This window comes from Ranitomeya variabilis, chromosome 4 (genome assembly GCF_051348905.1).
Source record: "Ranitomeya variabilis isolate aRanVar5 chromosome 4, aRanVar5.hap1, whole genome shotgun sequence".
NCBI lineage: Eukaryota > Metazoa > Chordata > Amphibia > Anura > Dendrobatidae > Ranitomeya > Ranitomeya variabilis.
In genome coordinates this window covers 632269896-632293130 of record NC_135235.1, presented here as the reverse complement: position 1 = coordinate 632293130, position 23235 = coordinate 632269896, and the positions used below count along the sequence as shown (strand labels likewise).

The window sequence follows — 23235 nt, the reverse complement described above, 5'->3', positions numbered from 1 at the left end:
CTTGTCCCGACCCTGCTGCTACATCCACCCTGTACCTCACTTCTGACCCCACATATCAACGTCCCAAAACTTCCCCTCATCCAGCACCATGACAACAAGCACAGCAGAGTCCTGCAGACACTGAGGCCCCTGATCATGTGACCCCTGACTCCTCCCCTCCTGTGACCTCATCACAGGTCCTGTGCGCACAGAACAGCCATATATGTGGTGTGCGGCTCTGCAGGTGGAGGTAGGTGCTGGAGATTCCCCATTACTGGGTGCAGGGGACATTAACCCCCTCAGTGCTGAGCCTGTGATAAATCTCTGTATGTGACTATAATGGGACTGTGTGTTATACCGGGGGCAGGACGGGGCCATGACTGGAAGTAGTGATCATGTGACGCCGGTAACAGCTCCGGAGATTTCTTACATAATAATAATAATTTTTATTTATATAGCGCCAACATATTCCGCAGCGCTTTACAACTTATAGAGGGGACTTGTACAGACAATAGACATTACAGCATAACAGAAATCACAGTTCAAAACAGATACCAGGAGGAGTGAGGGCCCTGCTCGCAAGCTTACAAACTATGAGGAAAAGGGGAGACACGAGAGGTGGATGGTAACAATTGCTTTAGTTATTTGGACCAGCCATAGTGTAAGGCTCGGGTGTTCATGTAAAGCTGCATGAACCAGTTATCAGCCTAAGTATGTAGCAGTACAGACACAGAGGGCTAATAACTGCATAAAGTGTATGAGAACATGATAAGAGGAACCTGATTATGTTTTTTTTTTCTATTTTTAATAGGCCACACAGGGATAGTTAGGTTAATGCGTTGAGGCGGTAGGCCAGTCTGAACAAATGAGTTTTTAGGGCACGCTTAAAACTGTGGGGATTGGGGATTAATCGTATTAACCTAGGTAGTGCATTCCAAAGAATCAGCGCAGCACGTCTAAAGTCTTGGAGACGGGAATGGGAAGTTCTGATTATTGAGGATGCTAACCTGAGGTCATTAGCGGAGCGGAGGGCACGGGTAGGGTGGTAGACTGAGACCAGAGAGGAGATGTAGAGTGGTGCTGAGCCATGGAGTGCTTTGTGGATGAGGGTAGTAGTTTTGTACTGGATTCTGGAGTGGATGGGTAGCCAGTGTAATGACTGGCACAAGGTAGAGGCATCGGTGTAACGGTTGGTGAGGAATATGATCCTGGCAGCAGCATTCAGGACAGATTGGAGCGGGGAGAGTTTGGTAAGAGGGAGGCCGATTAGTAGAGAGTTACAATAGTCCAGATGGGAATGAATAAGAGAAACAGTAAGAGTTTTTGCAGAGTCGAAAGTAAGAAAAGGGCGAATTCTAGAAATGTTTTTGAGATGCAGATAAGAAGAGCGAGCCAGTGATCGGATGTGGGGGGGGGGTGAATGAAAGCTCAGAATCAAGGATGACCCCAAGGCAGCGGGCATGTTGCTTTGGAGTAATGATTGAACCGCACACGGAGATGGCAATGTCAGGCAAAGGTAGGTTAGTAGAGGGAGAGAACACGAGGAGTTCAGTTTTTGACAGGTTCAGTTTCAGTTAGAGGGAGGACATGATGTTAGAGACAGCGGTAAGACAATCACTGGTGTTTTCTAAGAAGGTCGGAGTGAAAGCAGGAGAAGAGGTGTATACTTGGGTGTCATCAGCATAGAGATGGTACTGGAACCCAAATCTACTGATTGTTTGTCCAATAGGGGCAGTATACAAAGAGAAGAGGAGGGGGCCTAGGACTGATCCTTGAGGAACCCCAACAGTAAGGGGAAGGTGAGAGGAGGAGGAACCAGCAAAACATACAGTGAAGGATCGGTCAGAGAGATAGGAGGAGAACCAAGAGAGAACGGTGTCCTTGATGCCTATGGAGCGGAGCATAGTGAGGAGGAGCTGATGATCTACAGTGTTGAATGCTGCGGAAAGATCCAATAGAATTAGCATGGAGTAGTGACCTTTAGATTTAGCTGTTAGTAGGTCATTAGAGACTTTAGTGAGGGCAGTTTCAGTAGAGTGTAAAGAGCGGAAGCCAGATTGAAGAGGGTCGAGAAGAGAGTTATCTGAGAGATAGCGGGTAAGACGGGAGTGAACCACATGTTCCGGGAGTTTAGAGATGAAGGGAAGATTAGAGACAGGTCTATAATTAGCGGCACAGTTTTGGTCGAGGGAGGGTTTTTTAAGTAATGGATGTATGATGGCATGCTTAAATGAGGAGGGAAAAATACCGGAAGTGAGGGAAAGGTTGAATATTTTTGTTATGTGAGAGGAGACAGCCGGGGAAAGAGACTGGAGGAGATGTGACGGAATGGGGTCACTGGTGCAAGTGGTCGGGCGAGAAGATGCAAGGAGCCTGCTTACTTCTTCTTCAGTAACTGGTTCAAAGTCAGAGAGTGAACTAGATGCAGTGGGGGAGGGAGGACAGTGCCTGGTATGAAGAGATTGGGAGATGATTTCCTGTCGAATGTGGTCAATTTTTTCTTTGAAGTAATTGGCCAGATCGTCAGCGCGGAGATCTGTGGTTGGGGCCTGCTCTCTTGGGTTGAGTAGGGACTGGAAAGTGTCGAAGAGACGTTTAGGGTTATTGGACAGTGAGGTGATGAGGGTGTTGAAATAGGTTTGTTTGGAGAGGTGAAGGGCAGAGTTGTATGTTTTTAGCATGAACTTATAATGGATGAATGGGATCTTTATGATGTTACATCGTCATCTTCTCCCCATTCAGGTCCCTACAATATCGGATCCTCTCAGTGGAGATCTTCTATATAAGAGAATTCTCCTGAGTGACCCTACAAGGATGGATAGGGACAGGGACAAGATGGCGGAGAGGATATTACACCTCACCCTAGAGATCCTCTTCCGGCTTACTGGAGAGGTGAGAGATTCTGATGACGGCGCATTACATCATTCTTATCTATGGGAATAACAGATGGACAGAACTGGAGAGGTGATGGCTCTGGAAATGTCTGTAGTGAGGTTTATTAATGTGTCTCTCCATAACCAGGATTACACAGTAGTGAAGAAGACCTCTAGTGAGCGCTGTCAGGACCCTGTGTCTGAGGGATGGGGAAGACCCCTGAGCCCAATCACGGGGCCTCCACCTCACCCCCTGATACATGAGGACATCAATGACCAGAAGATCCTAGAACTCACCTACAAGATGATTGAGCTGCTGACTGGAGAGGTGACACTGCTGGGAATGCTGGGACATTATACAGGAATGCTATGGAGGGATCGGGGGATGACGGTATCATTGTATGTGTCAGGTTCCTATAAGGTGTCAGGATGTCGCCGTCTATTTCTCCATGGAAGAGTGGGAGTATTTAGAAGGACACAAAGATCTGTATAAGGACGTCATGATGGAGGATCCCCAGCCCCTCACATCACCAGGTAATAGACAGGACTAAATACACACGGCCTATAATTATCTGTATGTAAAGAATGAATTCAGTCCCTGTATGTGTTTCCTCCAGTTCTATCCAGTGAGAGGACAACACCAGAGAGATGTCCCCGTCCTCTTCTTCCACAGGACTGTAAACAAGATCCCAATGCTCCTCAGGATCATCAGGTAGATGGAGAGAAAGTGTCATGAGATCTCCACTATGATGTGTAGAAGGCTGTGAATGTCTTTTGCTCAGTCTTGTTTTATCCACCAGTATTATACACTGAATGAACAATTTATTACAGACAACGTCACTCTCCTGATTGGAGCTACTGAAAATGAAGTGATCAGATTTCAGTGTGAATCCTAAGTAGAAATTGAAAGTTGAGGGATCATAACGAAATGGAACAGGCAATGTCATCTATGCTAGGTTAGCTAGGACTAGTATTTCACAACTACAAACCTCATGGGGTTTTCACATGTTAGGACGATGCTCTATGCCATATTGATTGTATAGTCATGAATTGTTTCCAGCAATGGTTTTCTTCCAAGGTCTTTACAGTTCTCAGATCATAACTTTTTTACTGCCAGGGGCCATTTGGATATTTATGCCATCACTCGGAGGGCAGCACAAAATTATCAACTTGAAATGTATCCTGCTAAATTTGGTCATACATTTAATTAACTCCCCTATAATGTGATGGCTGGAACTGATTGTCTTTGGTAAGGCTCTGATATTAGATGGTATTGATGATGTTGCTACTTGCAACTATTGATGAGCGAGCACTATGCTCGGGTGCTCCTTACTCGAACCTAGTACTTTGGATTACTCAGGTGTTTAACTCGAGTAATGATTATGATGGAAGTCAATGTGGAACTCTACCATTTTTCTGGCACGTCCTCCCAGGAGGTCTGGGGGCATTAATATCGCTGAAGTGGATGGAGAACGTGCGCAATTGGAATGGGAACAGGATGGGAAAGATGCCAGGACGCATCTCTGTCTCCCTTGTCAGTGCTGGAAACAATGTTGTCAGAGTATTACACAACTTTTACAGACTGGCAATAAAACATACCAAATTGAAGCTAAAACTGATTTTACAGGAAAAAATGGTTGGAAACATACTTTCCTACATAAACACTTGTATACATGGCAAAATTAAACTGAGAGAAAAGCTTCCTCCTCCACCCCTTAGGTTATGTTCACACGGTGTTTTTGCTGCATTTTTGAACTTTCTCTTTGCTTTCAATAGTGAAAAAACCATCCACCGTTAAATCTAAGTTTAATATTTTACTAACTTATCTGGGCATGTGTTGTGTATAACATGGTTAGACAGAGTATATGCGTCAAATGTAAGAACTATCAAAAATTAGAAGGAAGAGAGACTCTGATGCACCCTGTATTAGGCATAAAGAAGGGCCTCATACACATTCTGTTGAAATTGTTAGGTAGTGGGACTTCTAGACTCATAAAACCTATGTACTCCAAGTGCAAGTACTGAAAAACAATTATCCCTGGGGCTATAAAATATACATTTTATGAGGTAGACTCATACACATCCTGTAAAAATTATGAAGGAGGACATCACACACAACCTGAAAAAAATAAGAGTGAGGACCGCATGATGACGCTCCAAAAATTTGGAGCGAGGACCGCATGATCACTGTGACGAAGTAGACAGGATCAAGCTTTGCCATCGGAAGATCTGAGTGATACGGAGAAAGCAGGGGCTACATTAAAGATGACAACTGTTTTGTGGTCAGAAACAATTGGAGGATATCTGTGGGTCGGACATCTTGCCTCGTCTGAACCCAAGTTGCCAACAGAATCAACTTAAGGAGGGAGCAGTGTCTGCAGCCTGTGAGCCTCAAATTTGACTCAGGTCCATGGTCCATCAAAATAAAACTGCTCTTATCAAATGGATGAAAGGCACAAATTCATCTCTTGTGTCATATGTCTGAAGCTCCTTATTATGCCAGTTCTATCTTGAATGGCATTGAATCTGGCACTCCTTCTTGTTGGGCACAGATGGTCGAAGGTTTGATTTGCCACTTTTGTAAGTGGATGTGGCACAAACAAGGATAATCCCCAGCACTGTGCAGGTTTTTGTGCATGAGGACTGTCCTCCACTGTCCAAACTGGACTCTGCAGAACTGACCGAAAGGAAAAGAGTTTCAGGAGGGACAAGTTTTGATGAATCACTGAGTCAGGGGACATTTATGATGCAGTTACTTGGTATAAAAGTTTGGTGCACCAAAGTGGGAGGAGATTTGGCACCAAGAAAAGGGTTGGTCAAGATTTGTGTTGAGGAAAACGCGAAGGCTGCTGTGCATGGCTGCGACAGTAAGCAAGAGCCAGCGTGGGTTGGGGTGTGCGTGGAAGCAGAACCCAGGCAGCGCCAGAAAAGTTCCATAATCGAGACATCACCGTTCAATGTCCAAACACCAGGCCTGCGTCGGTCAAGACCCAGAGCCCAGGCGATGCCAGTCACAAACCGAGACTCAGCTATTCAACTACTGCCCCCTGCTGTGGGCAGGTCACAAACCAGTTGGTGAGGTGGCAGTTGCAACCGCTGCTGCAGCACTGCCAGACTGGCATCAGCTGTAGGTGACTTACGGAAATGGGCGTGCATGAGGCGTACCTTCACAAGTAGCTCAGGCAAAATCAGGGTAGGTTTTAAGAAAGCGCTGAACCACTATGTAGAGCACATGGGCCAGGCATGGTACATATGCAGACTTGCCAAGCTTCAGAGCCATCACCAGTTTACGTCCATTATCACACACGACCATGCCTTTTTAGATTCAGCTTCAAGAGCAGCAGATTTCAACAGCTCTGCTGCACTGTGCTGTTTATAACCTAAAGTTAAAGTTATGAGTTTAAGCAGAGCCTGTTGCTGCCTCACCGAGGCAATGCTTCCAGCTTGTGACTGATATGGATGATAATTGGAAGAGGGAGTGCAAGAACCGGTGTAGGAAGAGGCATAAACAATGATGGAACTTTGGCCAGCAGTTCTAGGCGTCGATTGCACGTGTGCCGTCCCAGGATCCAACTCTGTTCCGGCCTCCAGCAGGTTCATCTAGTATGCCATCAGTTAAATATAGCCTCCCTGGCCAAAAGCACTTGTCCACGTGGACCTTCCCAGTAACTGCATTTTTCCAGGCATGGGTTATGTTATGGGACACAGACTGATGTAAGATGGGGACGGCTACCAGGAGAAATAGTGGTGGCTGGAGACCGAATACCGAAGGACGCCCGCCGCCATGTAGTTGCAGAAAGCCTCAGTGTCCACAAGCCTAAATGGCAACATTTCCAGGACAAGCAGTCTGGAAATGTGGCCGTTTAGTGTTTGGGCCTGTGGGTGATTGGCTGCATATTTCCACTTACGTTCCAAGGCCTTTGGTAGGGACAGTTGAATGCTGTGCTTGGACTATGAAGTGGATGTGGTTGCTGATGGTGATTTCATATGTGCAATGACAGGTACAGGATGGAAGGCATTTGCACCTGCATCCTGGACAGGGGATTGGCAAGCACGTAGCACAGAGGAAGAGGCAATGGTGTCACCCGAGACACTTTGGACCCAGGTATTCGGCCCAGCTAGTCAGTTGTGCGGATGACGTGTGACTGAGCATTCTAGTGATGGTCAGGCTGGTAGTGGTCTGACCGCTGCTGAGCTTGGTATGGCAAAGATTGCCATTGACCATTTTCTTGTCTTCCATACTTTCTGTAAAAAAGCGTGAGGCTTTGGAACACCTAACCCTTGGCCTCGGATCTGGCCATGTGTAGGTGCTCTGGGGAACAGATGACTGCCTTCTACCTCTGTCAACCCCATTGCCTCGTTGTGCCTGTTGCAGTGCTGCAGATCCCTCCCCTCTCCCTGCTGCTGTGCTCCCTTTGCATGCCAGGCTGCATCAGGGACTTCATTATCCACCACCTCATCTTTCACTTTCTCAGTCTGGTCTTCCTCCTGACTTGTTGTCTTAACATGACTTGTTGGCAACTGTCTCATCATCGTCCACCTCTTGAGAAAGTAATTGCCGTTTACCACCATTGGCTTCTTCTGATTGTGTGCTGTGATGCCCAAATATTTGAGCAGTAACAATCTCCTCAGGTCCCTCTTGAAACATGCATGGTGAGAAGCCAGAAGAAGCCATAAATGGAAAGGTAAAGAGCTCCTTGAAGTGTCCAAGTATGGGGTTACTTGTCTCGTGGCACTCGCCATGGTGAAAGCTAGGAGGATCAGAGTCAGGATTGTGTGGTCCAGACGCTTGGCTAGTCAGACTGGACCGTGTGGAAGAGAGGGTAGTAGCACTATCCCTACTCTGCCAGCTAGCCCTAAATGAATTGCAGATAAGAGCGGTAGTATTGGAGTAAAGAATCTATTTGAATTAGCCTTGAGGACTGTTGGTTTAACGTAGCAACACCAAGGACTGTAATGCAATTTACCCTGCTACAAGTGCCTCTAATACAATATTCCTACTCCAGCTGCTAATCCTACTTAATTGCAGCTAAGAGCGGTATTATAAAATAGAATCTCCTTGAATTCACCCTAAAAAGCGCTGTTGGTTTGTTGCACCAGCAGATACTGAAACACTATAAAAACACTGTACCTTCTGCAGCAGAAACTCTTCCTACACTATGTACAGATACAATGCGCTGAACATGGCATCGCCGGGTCTAATATAGATTCAATGACGCTATGTGGCTGGCAAATCACAGTATTGAAAGAAACCAATGTGTGAATCTGGAATGTGTGACATAAATTGCTGAGGTTTTAAAGGCCAATGTGCTACCAGATGGGTATCTGTAATAATCTGGCCATTCAGTATATTTTTTATATTTCTTGGAGATGACAGGATAAAGCTAATCATAGACATTAGATGTTGTCGGGATCTTCTCACAATTTTCTGGTTATGGAGACTGAATTAGGAGCCCACAGGTTGGATTTATACAGTAGACCAGCAGCTATGTGATAATTACTGGTGTCATGTCATTTTGGCCTTCATGTTTATTTATAATCTCTTATCTTTTTTTAAATTTCATGTGACATCTCCATCTCTCTGTAACTTTTACAATCTTCAGGATGAAGATCTGACCAATATTAATACTACAGAAACATATTTGATGGACGATGAGTGGTTAAAGGTGGAGATATGTACAGACAGCGATTCAGGTGAGTTGTAACCACTAAATGCAGTTAGTGGCTGGTGCAGTTATGTCAGTGTTTGGCTACAATGGGAAGCACGGAGATTGGCGAGATACCTAGGAAGAAGAGCATCAGTGGGTGGATGAGGTGGCGTATGCTTTATTATTTTAATACATGCTGGACCATAGTTTATTTTTATTTTTTAATCTGAGAAGATAACATTTAGAATTAGAATTAGTGAGCTAAGATGAGAACACAAAACAAAGAAATGTTGGTCTGTGCAGGCACACCGCATTGACCTGCTTGATATGGCTAGAAGAGTCAGACACTGTCTTCAGGCCAGGGATAATTGACTTCCTCGATTTGGCCTTTAGACTTGGGGTGAGAATCTAAAATTCAAAGCTAACTTGACCTGTGCACAATGCAAAACCTTGATGCAAACTATTCACCTCTGTCAGAGGATCTGCAAGGATTCTAAGAAAGCCACTAAAAGATAGCGGAACCATGCTTCGAATGGGAGTCCTAATGGTTAGAAAACACTGTAGGATCATTCTGGAGCAATACTGAAATATAAGAGGTTTTCAAACTATGTCACTGACAAAGACAGATGGAGAGTTACCAAGCCCAAGGGACTTGAAAATATTCTCATGTCCATCATGGTTTCCATCTAGACATTTTATATACATATGTGAGAATAAGTGGCAGCTGCAGTTCCCCCCATTACATGCCACTCAAGATATTGCATTGGACTGCAGCTGTAGCTAAATAGTTAAAATCATTCAGTAGCATCACAAAAAAGTGAGTGTAATCTCGGTCTTTTACTGTTTGTATTGATGGCCTCCAGCTCTCTCAAAAGCTTCAAATGTGCACAGTTGGAAAAATCCATTCTGATCAAATATTAAACGCAAACTGCGTCCCAGATGCCTGACTACAAAGATTTCAATATATTCTGTCCCAGAGAAGTAATCCTTAGTACTCCCAGCAGGACCTCAGGATCAGGTTTTGGAGAACGTGTAGAAGCGATTTATATTTAGGACCTAGCGTTTAAATGGTCAGCATTGACAGAATCCATGATCTTTCCTGTTTTCATTTGATCCACAACTTTTCCAGGGAACTAAATACTATAAAGAGAACTTATTACTTTTCTGGAATCAACATTTTTTTTGAATTTCAAGGTCTAAATGATGATTAACAATAATTGGAGAAGTCTTTGCTGGATGTACAGAGAAGAGATAGAGTTTGAGCATTGAGTGGTAATTAAATAAATTTAAGGAGAGACCCATGGATCGTCTACTGCTGCTTTGATTTGTGTAATACCAGACTTATCAATTTTGCTGTACTTTACCAAATAGTATTCACACAATCATAGATCATAATCGGCAGCAATCATGAATAGCAATTTCAAGAGGAGAGAGGTTCAGCTTTGATATCATCATGAATCAGCTTAGAAGATTGTTCAGGTGAAGACACATAAGAGCTTTAGACCTGAGCCACCAGACATGATCACTTATTGAGTTGTCTGGTAGCTCATTCTGCAGTCTGATACACACTCCTTCCGATGTATCAAATTATGTAACTCCAATCTGCAATGGTTCATTAGCTCGTGGCACAGACTTTTTCCTCCATTCATAAGAAAAAGCCAGGACATTTTAAAGTGAAGTTTATAAAACATACAATTCAGTCTGGGAATAACGTCATTGCAGTCTCCAGACAGTCTTCAGTTGGATAACGCATCATCATATTCTTAATGGTGTGACAGGTCTAGAAGAAATTGACATCATTTTCTAGAATAATTCCACTGGAAATCTGCTATGCAACTGACACGTGTCTAAAAGATGCCAACAAAGCCTGCTCCTATTGCTGTTGTAACAGAGGGATTTAAATCCAATCGGCATTTGTTCAGTTGCCCATTGTCCGTTTTTCCCCTCCAGAAGCCATTGTGGAGTAGATTTGTAAGCAGGAGATGAGAGCAGGAGCAAGCCTATGTCAATGTTAAGAAATGTTATTAAAAAATAGTAAAATTGATTTCATTTTTGGCAGATGACTGTACCAGCAACTCAGAGAAAAATGGGATGTTTTCAGATTTTAAAGCAGATGATCATAATATTACACACGATGCTTATGAAGAGCATGCCACTGTCCCAGATATACCTCCGAACTTACACCATTATGGTCTGTCATGTGATGCTTTTGGACTAGTTCTGTCTACTGATTCATCGAAAACTGAAAATAACAGAATTTGTCATGAGTTTGAAAGAACTCACACAAGAAAAAAGCTATTTTCATGTTTAGCATGTGGGAAAAAATTTAAAGTTAAATCAAGTCTTGCTAAACATGAGCGAGTTCATACAGGGGAGAAGCCATTTTCATGTTTAACATGTGGGAAAAATTTTAGAGTTAAATCAAGTCTTGCTAAACATGAGAGAATTCACACAGGGGAGAAGCCATTTTCATGTTCCCAATGTAGAAAATGTTTTTCAAACAAATCAAATCTTCAAACACATTTGAGAATTCATACAGGTGAGAAGCCATTTTCATGTTCCCAGTGTGGGAAATGTTTTAAAGAGAAATCATGTTTGCTTAGACATCAGAGAATTCACAAAGACGAAAGGCCATTTTCATGCTCAGAATGTGGAAAATGTTTTAAAGATAAATCAAATCTTGTTGGACATCAACGAATTCACACAGGGGAAAAGCCATTTTCATGTTTGGAATGTGGGAAATGTTTTAGTCATAAAACAAAGCTTGCTATACATCTGAGAATTCACACAGGGGAGAAACCATTTTCATGTTCAGAATGTGGGAAATCTTTTACAGATCGATCAACACTTATTGCACATCAGAGAATTCACACAGGGGAAAAGTTATTTACATGTTTGGAATGTGGAAAATGCTTTACTGATAACTCCACTCTTTTTGGACATCGTAAAATTCACACAGGAGAGAAGCCATTCTCATGTTCAGAATGTGGGAAATGTTTTGCTAAGAAATCTGCTGTTGTTAGACATCAGCAAATTCACACAGGGGAGAAGCCATTTTCATGTTCCCAGTGTGGGAAATGCTATTCTTCGAAGTCTTTTCTTGTTAAACATCAAACAATTCACAAAGGAGATAGACAATTGTCATGTGCATAATGTGGAAAATGTCAGTAATAAATTGTCAAAGTCAGAAAAATTTTACTCGAGGTGCAGAATCACTGGATTAAAGTTGATTTGTTGCTTGGTGCAAGGAGATAAGACAATATAACTGTAAAGCATTGTCTGGCTATAATTGAGTAACACAAAGGTTATATATACCCATAAAAATAGAGTCACATGTTCTCTCCCCCATAGGCTCTCACCCCCTCCCTCAATATTCCAACAGTTTTACTTATCAATATTATTTATTCAAGGCCACCTTTTGTTACCTCAGTAATTTAAGCAAGTCAGTTAGGGTGGTTTGCACGTTAATGACCGGGCAAATTTTTACAATTCTGACCACTGTCCCTTTATGAGGTTATAACTCTGGAACACTTAACGGATCCCAGTGATTCTGACGTTGTTTTCTCCTGACATATTTTACTTCATGATAGTGATAAAATTTCTTTGATATTACTTGCGAAAAAAATGGAAATTTGGCAAAAATTTTGAAAATTTTGCAATTTTCCAACTGTGAAGTTTCATGCCCTTAAATCACAGAGACATGTTACACAAAATGCTTAATAAGTAACATTTCCCACATGTCTACTTTACATCAGCACAATTTTGGAACCAAAATATTTTTTTTGTTAGGGAGTTATAAGGGTTAAAAGTTGACCAGTGATTTCTCATTTTTAAAACATCATTATTTTTTAGGGACCACATCGCATTTGAAGTCACTTTGAGGCATCTATATGATAGAAAATACCAAAAAGTGACACCATTCTAAAAACTGCACCCCTCAAGGTGCTCAAAACCACATTTAATAAGTTTATTAACCCTTCAGGTGTTTCACAGGAATTTTTGGAATGTTTAAAAAAAATTAACATTTAACATTTTTTCACAAAACAATTACTTCAGATCCAATTTGTTTTATTTTACCAAGGGTAATAGGAGAAATTGGACCACAAAAGTTGTTGTACAATTTGTCCTGAGTACGCCGATACCACATATGTGGGGGTAAACAACTGTTTGGGCGCTCGGCAGAGCTCGGCAGGGAAGGAGCACCGTTTGACTTTTTCAATGCAGAATTGGCTGGAATTGAGATTAGACGCCATGTCTTGTTTGGAGAGCCCCTGATGTGCCTAAACAGTGGAAACCCCCCACAAGTGACCCTATTTTGGAAACTAGACCACCTAGGGAACTTATCTAGATGTGTGGTGAGCACTTTGAACCCCCAAGTGCTTCACAAAAGTTTATAATGTAGAGCCGTAAAAATAAAACATATTTTTTTTTCACAAAAATGATCTTTTCGCCCCCAATTTTTTATTTTTCCAAGGGTATCTGGAGAAATTGGACCCTAAAAGTTGTTGTGCAATTTGTGCTGAGTACGCTGATACCCCATATGTTGGAGAAAACTACTGTTTGGGCACACGTCGGGGCTCGGAAGGGAAGTGGCGTTTTGGAATGCAGACTTTGATGGAATGGTCTGTGTTCGTTGCGTTGCGTTTGCAGTGCCCCTGATGTGCCTAAACAGTGGAAACACCCCAATTCTAACTCCAACCTGTTGTGAATTTGGATTCTGGGCTCCCCCGGTGGCCGCTTGTGGAATTGGACTTGTCATCCTCTTTCCTGTTTCACCTGATTCCATCAGTAGTGGGTGTCGCTATTTAAGCTCATTTCTCTGGTGGTTTCTTGCCGGTCAACAATGTTATCTGATGCCTCTCAGTGTTTGTTCCTGCTTCTAGACAACTACTGATAAGTTGGACTTTTGTCCATGTTTTGTTTTGCCTATTTGTTCCAGTTCGCAGCTGAAGTTTTGTTACTGTGTCTGGAAAGCTCTCGTCGATCAGGGATTGCTACTCTGGCGTTATGAGTTAATGCCAGAGTTTAAGGTAATCTCTGGATGGTGTTTTGTTAGTATTTTTCTGCTGACCATGAAAGTATACTATCTGTCTTCTGCTATCTAGTAAGCGGACCTCAAATTTGCTAAGACTATTTTCCTGCTGCGTTTGTTGTTTCATCTGAACTCACCGTCATTATATGTGGGGGGCTACTGTCTTCTTTGGAATATTTCTCTAGAGGTGAGCCAGGTCTTATATTTCCCTCTGCTAGCTATTTAGGTCTTAGGCCAGAGCTGGGCATCTAGCGATTAATAGGAAATGCTACCTGGCTATTTCTAGTTGCGCGGCAGGCTTAGTTCATGGTCAGTATAGTTCCATCTTCCGAGAGCTTGTCCCTCTATAGGCTTGCTATGATCTCTGCCTGCAGAGATCATGACAGTTTGACCGGCCACTAAAGTGTTAAAGACCCAGGTTGAGAAAGGAGAGTTATAAGAAGTCTGCTGGAATTTTTTTTTTTTTTTTTTTTCCTCCAGTCTGCCTTAATGCAGTCTTTTTTCTCTCTCTCCTCCTAATCTCTGTATGCTCTGTGTGCACCTGACAATAATGGATTTCCAGAGTGTAACTGCGGGTTTGAATAATCTCATCACGAAAGTACAAAATTTACAAGATTTTGTAGTACATGCTCCGGTATCTGAGCCGAGAATTCCTTTGCCGGAGTTCTTCACAGGGAATAGAGCTAGCTTCCAGAATTTCCGAAACAATTGTAAGCTTTATTTGTCCCTGAAGTCTCGTTCAGCTGGAGACCCTGCTCAGCAGGTTAGGATTGTGATTTCCTTGCTCAGGGGTGACCCTCAAGATTGGGCCTTCTCATTGCCAGCAGGGGATCCTGCGTTACGCGATGTGGATGCGTTTTTTCTGGCCTTGGGCTTGCTTTATGAGGAACCTCATTTGGAACTTCAGGCAGAAAAAACTTTGATGGCACTATCTCAGGGGCAAGACGAAGCTGAAGTTTTCTGCCAAAAATTCCGTAAATGGTCTGTGCTTACTCAGTGGAATGAGTGCGCCTTGGCGGCAACTTTCAGAGAAGGTCTCTCTGATGCCGTTAAGGATGTTATGGTGGGGTTCCCTTTGCCTGCAGGTCTGAATGAGTCCATGACAATGGCTATTCAGATTGATAGGCGTCTGCGGGAGCGCAAACCGATGCACCATCTGGCGGTGTCTATGGAAAAGACGCCAGAAAGTATGCAGTGTGATAGAATTCTGTCCAGGAGCGAGCGACAGAATTTTAGACGGAAGAATGGATTGTGTTTCTATTGTGGGGATTCTACTCATGTTATATCGGCATGCTCTAGGCGTACAAAGAAGCTTGATAAGTCTGTTTCCATTGGCACCATTCAGTCTAAGTTTATTTTGTCTGTATCCCTGATTTGCTCTTTGTCATCCATTGCCACGGACGCCTATGTTGACTCTGGCGCCGCTCTGAGTCTTATGGATTGGTCCTTTGCCAATCGTTGTGGTTTTGATTTAGAGCCTTTGGAGACTCTTATTCCTCTGAAGGGGATTGACTCCACCCCATTGGCTAATAATAAACCACAATACTGGACACAAGTAACCATGCGTATCAATCCGGATCACCAGGAGATTATTCGTTTCCTGGTGCTGTATAATTTACATGACGATTTGGTACTGGGATTGCCATGGTTGCAGTCTCACAACCCAGTCTTGGACTGGAGAGCTATGTCTGTGTTGAGCTGGGGATGTAAGGGTATTCATGGGGACGTACCTTTGGTTTCTATTTCGTCGTCCATTCCCTCTGAAGTCCCTGAGTTCCTCTCTGATTATCAAGACGTCTTTGACGAACCCAAGCTTGGGTCGTTACCTCCGCACCGTGAGTGCGATTGTGCCATAGATTTGATACCGGGTTGTAAATATCCAAAGGGTCGTTTGTTTAATTTGTCTGTGCCGGAACATGCTGCTATGCGGGAATATATAAAGGAGTCTTTGGAAAAGGGACATATTCGTCCATCTTCTTCTCCCTTGGGAGCTGGGTTTTTCTTTGTCTCAAAAAAAGACGGCTCTTTGAGACCATGTATTGATTATCGGCTTCTGAATAAGATCACTGTTAAGTATCAATACCCATTGCCATTGCTTACTGATTTGTTTGCTCGTATAGAGGGTGCTAAGTGGTTCTCTAAAATTGATCTTCGTGGGGCGTATAATTTGGTGCGGATCAGGCAGGGGGATGAGTGGAAGACCGCATTTAATACGCCCGAGGGCCACTTCGAGTATTTGGTCATGCCTTTTGGTCTTTCTAATGCCCCTTCAGTTTTCCAGTCTTTTATGCATGATATTTTCCGCGATTTTCTGGATAAATTTATGATAATATATCTGGATGATATTCTGATTTTTTCTGATGACTGGGACTCTCATGTCCAGCAGGTCAGGAGAGTTTTTCAGGTTCTGCGGTCTAATTCTTTATGTGTGAAGGGGTCTAAGTGCGTTTTTGGGGTCCAGAAAATTTCCTTTTTGGGGTATATTTTTTCTCCCTCTTCCATTGAGATGGATCCCGTCAAGGTGCAAGCTATTTGTGACTGGACTCAGCCCTCCTCTCTTAAGGGTCTTCAGAGATTTTTGGGCTTTGCCAACTTTTACCGCCGATTTATTGCTGGTTTTTCGGATGTCGTTAAACCACTGACTGATTTGACCAGACAAGGCGCTGATGTTGCTAATTGGTCCCCTCATGCTGTAGAGGCCTTTCAGGAGCTTAAGCGCCGTTTTGCCTCTGCCCCTGTGTTGCGTCAGCCTGATGTGAATCTGCCTTTTCAGGTTGAGGTTGACGCTTCGGAGATCGGAGCTGGGGCAGTGTTGTCGCAGAAAGGTTCCGACTGCTCCGTCATTAGGCCTTGTGCCTTCTTTTCTCGCAAATTTTCGCCCGCAGAGCGGAATTATGATGTTGGGAATCGGGAGCTTTTGGCCATGAAGTGGGCGTTTGAGGAGTGGCGCCATTGGCTCGAGGGGGCTAAGCATCAGGTGGTGGTATTGACTGACCACAAAAATTTGATTTATCTTGAGACTGCCAGACGCCTGAATCCTAGACAGGCGCGCTGGTCTTTATTTTTTTCTCGCTTTAATTTTGTGGTGTCATACCTACCGGGTTCTAAGAATGTTAAGGCAGATGCCCTTTCTAGGAGTTTTGACCCGGACTCTCCTGGTAATTCTGAACCCACAGGTATCCTTAGGGAGGGAGTAATTTTGTCGGCCGTTTCTCCTGATCTGCGGCGGTCCTTGCAAGAGTTTCAGGCGGATAGACCGGATCGTTGTCCGCCTGATAGACTGTTTGTTCCGGATGATTGGACCAGCAGAGTCATCTCTGAGGTACATTCTTCTGCATTGGCAGGTCATCCCGGAATTTTTGGTACCAGGGATTTGGTGGCAAGATCCTTCTGGTGGCCTTCTCTGTCACGAGATGTGCGAGTCTTTGTGCAGTCATGTGACGTTTGTGCTCGGGCCAAGTCTTGTAGTTCTCGGGCTAGCGGACTGCTGTTGCCCTTGCCTATTCCTAAGAGGCCTTGGACACACATCTCGATGGATTTTATTTCAGATCTGCCTGTTTCCCAGAAGATGTCTGTCATCTGGGTGGTCTGTGACCGTTTCTCTAAAATGGTCCATTTGGTTCCTCTGCCCAAGTTGCCTTCTTCTTCTGAGTTGGTTCCTCTGTTTTTTTCAGAATGTTGTCCGATTGCACGGTATTCCTGAGAATATTGTTTCTGACAGAGGTACCCAATTTGTGTCTAGATTTTGGCGGGCATTCTGTGCTAGGATGGGCATAGATTTGTCTTTTTCATCTGCTTTTCACCCTCAGACTAATGGCCAGACCGAGCGGACTAATCAGACCCTTGAGACATATCTGAGGTGTTTTGTCTCTGCTGACCAGGATGATTGGGTTGCTTTTTTGCCATTGGCAGAGTTCGCCCTCAATAATCGGGCCAGTTCTTCCACCTTGGTGTCCCCGTTTTTCTGTAATTCGGGGTTTCACCCTCGATTTTCCTCCGGTCAGGTGGAATCCTCGGATTGTCCTGGAGTGGATGCGGTGGTGGAGAGATTGCATCACATCTGGGGGCAGGTTATGGACAATTTGAAGTTGTCACAGGAGAAGACTCAGCGTTTTGCCAACCGTCATCGTCGTGTTGGTTCTCGGCTTTGTGTTGGAGATTTAGTGTGGTTGTCTTCTCGTTTTGTCCCTATGAGGGTCTCTTCTCCTAAGTTTAAACCTCGGTTCATCGGCCCTTATAGAATATTGGAGATTCTTAATCCTGTTTCTTTCCGTTTGGACCTCCCTGCGTCCTTTTCCATTCATAACGTTTTTCATCGGTCGTTATTGCGCAGGTATGAGGTACCTGTTGTACCTTCTGTTGAGCCTCCTGCTCCGGTGTTGGTTGAGGGTGAGTTGGAGTACGTTGTGGAGAAAATTTTGGACTCTCGTGTTTCCAGACGGAAACTCCAGTATCTGGTCAACTGGAAGGGTTACGGCCAGGAGGATAATTCTTGGGTCAATGCATCTGATGTTCATGCTTCTGATCTTGTTCGTGCCTTCCATAGGGCTCATCCTGGTCGCCCTGGTGGATCTGGTGAGGGTTCGGTGCCCCCTCCTTGAGGGGGGGGTACTGTTGTGAATTTGGATTCTGGGCTCCCCCGGTGGCCGCTTGTGGAATTGGACTTGTCATCCTCTTTCCTGTTTCACCTGATTCCATCAGTAGTGGGTGTCGCTATTTAAGCTCATTTCTCTGGTGGTTTCTTGCCGGTCAACAATGTTATCTGATGCCTCTCAGTGTTTGTTCCTGCTTCTAGACAACTACTGATAAGTTGGACTTTTGTCCATGTTTTGTTTTGCCTATTTGTTCCAGTTCGCAGCTGAAGTTTTGTTACTGTGTCTGGAAAGCTCTCGTCGATCAGGGATTGCTACTCTGGCGTTATGAGTTAATGCCAGAGTTTAAGGTAATCTCTGGATGGTGTTTTGTTAGTATTTTTCTGCTGACCATGAAAGTATACTATCTGTCTTCTGCTATCTAGTAAGCGGACCTCAAATTTGCTAAGACTATTTTCCTGCTGCGTTTGTTGTTTCATCTGAACTCACCGTCATTATATGTGGGGGGCTACTGTCTTCTTTGGAATATTTCTCTAGAGGTGAGCCAGGTCTTATATTTCCCTCTGCTAGCTATTTAGGTCTTAGGCCAGAGCTGGGCATCTAGCGATTAATAGGAAATGCTACCTGGCTATTTCTAGTTGCGCGGCAGGCTTAGTTCATGGTCAGTATAGTTCCATCTTCCGAGAGCTTGTCCCTCTATAGGCTTGCTATGATCTCTGCCTGCAGAGATCATGACACCAACCCTAACCCCAACACACCCTTAACCCTTATCCCAACCCTAACAACACCCCTAACCCCAACACACCCCTAACCCCAACACACCCCTAACCCTAATCACAACCATAACCCTAACCACATCCCTAACCCAACCGTAAACATAATCCTAAGGGCTCATACTCACTTGCGAGCAAAACGGACGAGTACAATCCGATAAATCGGATTGCACTCGGACCAATGTTAGTCAATAGGTGACATCTCATTTGTGATTTTTTTCTCAGCCAAAACCAGACTGAGAAAAAAATCGCAGCATGCTGCGATTTGCTGCGAGTCTCGGACGAGACTCGCCAATGCAAGTCAATGGGCGTGAGAAAAAAATCACACAGCACTCGCACCATGCGAGTGCTGTCTGATTTTTACGCATCGGTGTATAGCGCGGTGTACAGTAAAATCACACTGACAGGTTAGAATGGAATAGATATATACGCATAGAATAGGTATATGTCATGATCTCAATGGCAAGAGAACATAGCATCAGCATATATAGGAACTAGCTCTTGGAAGATGGGAACTGAGCTGACCATGAACTAAACCTAACGCACAACTAGCAGTGGCCGGGTAGCATGCCTACGTTGATTCTAGATGCCCAGCACCAGCCGGAGGACTAAATAAAGCTAGCAGAGGAAAATATTAGTCCTAGCTCACCTCTAGAGAAATACCCCGAAAGGAGACAGAGGCCCCCCACATGTATTGGCGGTGAATCAAGATGAAATAACAAACGTAGTATGAAAATAGGTTTAGCAAATTTGAGGTCCACTTACTACATAGCAGAAGACAGAAAGGACACTTTCATGGTCAGCTGAAAACCCTATCAAAACACCATCCAGGAATTACTTTAAGACTCTGGCATTAACTCATAACACCAGAGTGGCAATTCCTGTTCACAAGAGCTTTCCAGACACAGTAACGAAACTACAGCTGTGAACTGGAACAAAATGCAAAAACAAACATGGACAAGAGTCCAACTTATCTAGTAGTTGTCTAGGAGCAGGAACAAGCACAGAGAGGCTTCTGATAACATTGTTGACCGGCAAGCAACTAACAGAGAAGCAAGGTTATATAGCGACTCCCACATCTTGATGGGAACAGGTGAACAGAGAAGATGAAGACACCAGTTCAATTCCACCAGTAGCCACCGGGGGAGCCCCGAATCCAAATTCACAACAGTACCCCCCCCTCAAGGAGGGGGCACCGAACCCTCACCAGAACCACCAGGGCGATCAGGATGGGCCCTATGAAAGGCACGAACCAGATCAGAGGCATGAACATCAGATGCATTCACCCAAGAATTATCCTCCTGGCCGTATCCCTTCCACTTGACCAGATACTGGAGTCTCCGTCTGGAAACACGGGAGTCTAAGATTTTCTCCACAACGTACTCCAACTCACCCTCAACCAACACCGGAGCAGGAGGCTCAACGGAAGGCACAACCGGTACCTCATACCTGCGCAATAATGACCGATGAAAAACGTTATGAATAGAAAAGGATGCAGGGAGGTCCAAACGGAAGGAAACAGGGTTAAGAATCTCCAATATCTTATACGGGCCGATGAACCGAGGCTTAAACTTAGGAGAAGAGACCCTCATAGGGACAAAACGAGAAGACAACCACACCAAATCCCCAACACAAAGCCGAGGACCAACACGACGGTGGCGGTTGGCAAAAAGCTGAGTCTTCTCCTGGGACAACCTCAAATTGTCAACCACCTTCCCCCAGATCTGATGCAATCTCTCCACCACAGCATCCACTCCAGGACAATCCGAAGATTCCACCTGACCAGAGGAAAATCGAGGATGAAACCCCGAATTACAGAAAAACGGGGACACCAAAGTGGCAGAGCTGGCCCGATTATTGAGAGCGAACTCCGCCAATGGCAAAAAAGCAACCCAATCATCCTGGTCAGCAGACACAAAACACCTCAGATATGTCTCCAGGGTCTGATTAGTCCGCTCGGTCTGGCCATTCGTCTGAGGATGGAAAGCGGACGAAAAAGATAAATCTATGCCCATCCTAGCACAGAATGCCCGCCAAAATCTAGACACGAATTGGGTCCCTCTGTCAGAAATGATATTCTCAGGAATACCATGCAAACGAACAACATTTTGAAAAAACAGAGGAACCAACTCGGAAGAAGTAGGCAACTTGGGCAGAGGAACCAAATGGACCATCTTAGAGAAACGGTCACACACCACCCAGATGACAGACATCTTCTGAGAAACAGGCAGATCTGAAATAAAATCCATCGAGATGTGCGTCCAAGGCCTCTTAGGAATAGGCAAGGGCAACAATAATCCACTAGCCCGAGAACAACAAGGCTTGGCCCGAGCACAAACGTCACAAGACTGCACAAAGCCTCGCACATCTCGTGACAGGGAAGGCCACCAGAAGGACCTTGCCACCAAATCCCTGGTACCAAAAATGCCAGGATGACCTGCCAACGCAGAAGAATGAACCTCAGAGATGACTCTACTGGTCCAATCATCAGGAACAAACAGTTTATCAGGTGGGCAACGATCCGGTCTATCCGCCTGAAACTCCTGCAAGGCCCGCCGCAGGTCTGGAGAAACGGCTGACAATACCACTCCATCCTTAAGGATACCTGTGGGCTCAGAGTTACCAGGCGAGTCAGGCTCAAAACTCCTAGAAAGGGCATCCGCCTTAACATTCTTAGAACCCGGTAGGTATGACACCACAAAATTAAACCGAGAGAAAAATAATGACCAGCGCGCCTGTCTAGGATTCAGGCGCCTGGCGGTCTCAAGATAAATCAAATTTTTGTGGTCAGTCAATACCACCACCTGATGTCTGGCCCCCTCAAGCCAATGGCGCCACTCCTCAAAAGCCCACTTCATGGCCAAAAGCTCCCGATTCCCAACATCATAATTCCGCTCAGCGGGCGAAAATTTACGGGAAAAGAAGGCACAAGGCCTCATCACGGAGCAGTCAGAACTTTTCTGCGACAACACTGCCCCAGCTCCGATCTCAGAAGCGTCGACCTCAACCTGAAAAGGTAGAGCAACATCAGGCTGACGCAACACAGGGGCAGAGGAAAAACGGCGCTTAAGCTCCCGAAAGGCCTCCACAGCATCAGGGGACCAATCAGCAACATCAGCACCCTTCTTAGTCAAATCGGTCAATGGTTTAGCAATATCCGAAAAACCAGCAATAAATCGACGATAAAAGTTAGCAAAGCCCAAAAATTTCTGAAGACTCTTAAGAGAAGAGGGCTGCGTCCAATCACAAATAGCTTGAACCTTGACAGGATCCATTTCAATGGAAGAGGGAGAAAAAATATATCCCAAAAAGGAAATCCTCTGTACCCCAAAAACACACTTAGAACCCTTCACACACAAAGAATTAGACCGCAAAACCTGAAAAACCCTCCTGACTTGCTGGACATGAGAGTCCCAGTCATCCGAAAAAATCAGAATATCATCCAGATACACAATCATAAATTTATCCAAATAATCGCGAAAAATATCATGCATAAAGGACTGGAAAACTGACGGAGCATTTGAAAGACCAAAAGGCATCACTAAATACTCAAAGTGGCCCTCGGGCGTATTAAATGCGGTTTTCCACTCATCCCCCTGCCTGATTCGCACCAAATTATACGCCCCACGAAGGTCAATCTTAGAGAACCACTTGGCCCCCTTTATGCGAGCAAACAAATCAGTCAGCAACGGCAATGGGTATTGATATTTAACAGTGATTTTATTCAAAAGCCGATAATCGATACATGGTCTCAAAGAGCCGTCTTTTTTTGACACAAAGAAAAAACCGGCTCCTAAGGGAGATGACGATGGACGAATATGTCCCTTTTCCAAGGACTCCTTTATATATTCTCGCATAGCAGCATGTTCAGGCACAGACAGATTAAATAAACGACCCTTTGGGTATTTACTACCCGGGATTAAATCTATGGCACAATCGCACTCTCGGTGCGGAGGTAACGAACCAAGCTTGGATTCTTCAAAGACGTCACGATAGTCAGACAGGAACTCAGGAATTTCAGAGGGAATAGATGATGAAATGGAAACCACAGGTACATCCCCATGAGCCCCCTTACATCCCCAGCTCAACACAGACATAGCTCTCCAATCGAGGACTGGGTTGTGAGATTGCAGCCAAGGCAATCCTAGCACCAAATCATCATGTAGACTATACAGCACCAGAAAGCGAATAACCTCCTGGTGATCCGGATTAACACGCATAGTTACTTGTGTCCAGTATTGTGGTTTATTATTAGCCAATGGGGTGGAGTCAATCCCCTTCAGAGGAATAGGAGTCTCCAAAGGCTCTAAATCATACCCACAGCGTTTGGCAAAGGAC

General features: G+C 44.5%; 2 protein-coding genes across 2 annotated transcripts in view; both read left to right on the top strand.

The window, feature by feature from the left end:
• The window catches only part of LOC143767327 (uncharacterized), a 760398-nt gene that overhangs the window by 452990 nt on the left and 284173 nt on the right, over window positions 1-23235 (top strand). The gene's annotated exons all lie outside the window — the stretch shown is intronic.
• Window positions 170-12884, top strand: LOC143767266 (uncharacterized). Its single transcript, XM_077255471.1, has 7 exons — window positions 170-229; window positions 2722-2871; window positions 3001-3180; window positions 3263-3386; window positions 3470-3564; window positions 8456-8546; window positions 10560-12884. Exons 1-7 carry the CDS (start codon window positions 203-205, stop codon window positions 11651-11653), a joined length of 1761 nt encoding a protein of 586 aa, XP_077111586.1. The 5' UTR covers window positions 170-202; the 3' UTR covers window positions 11654-12884.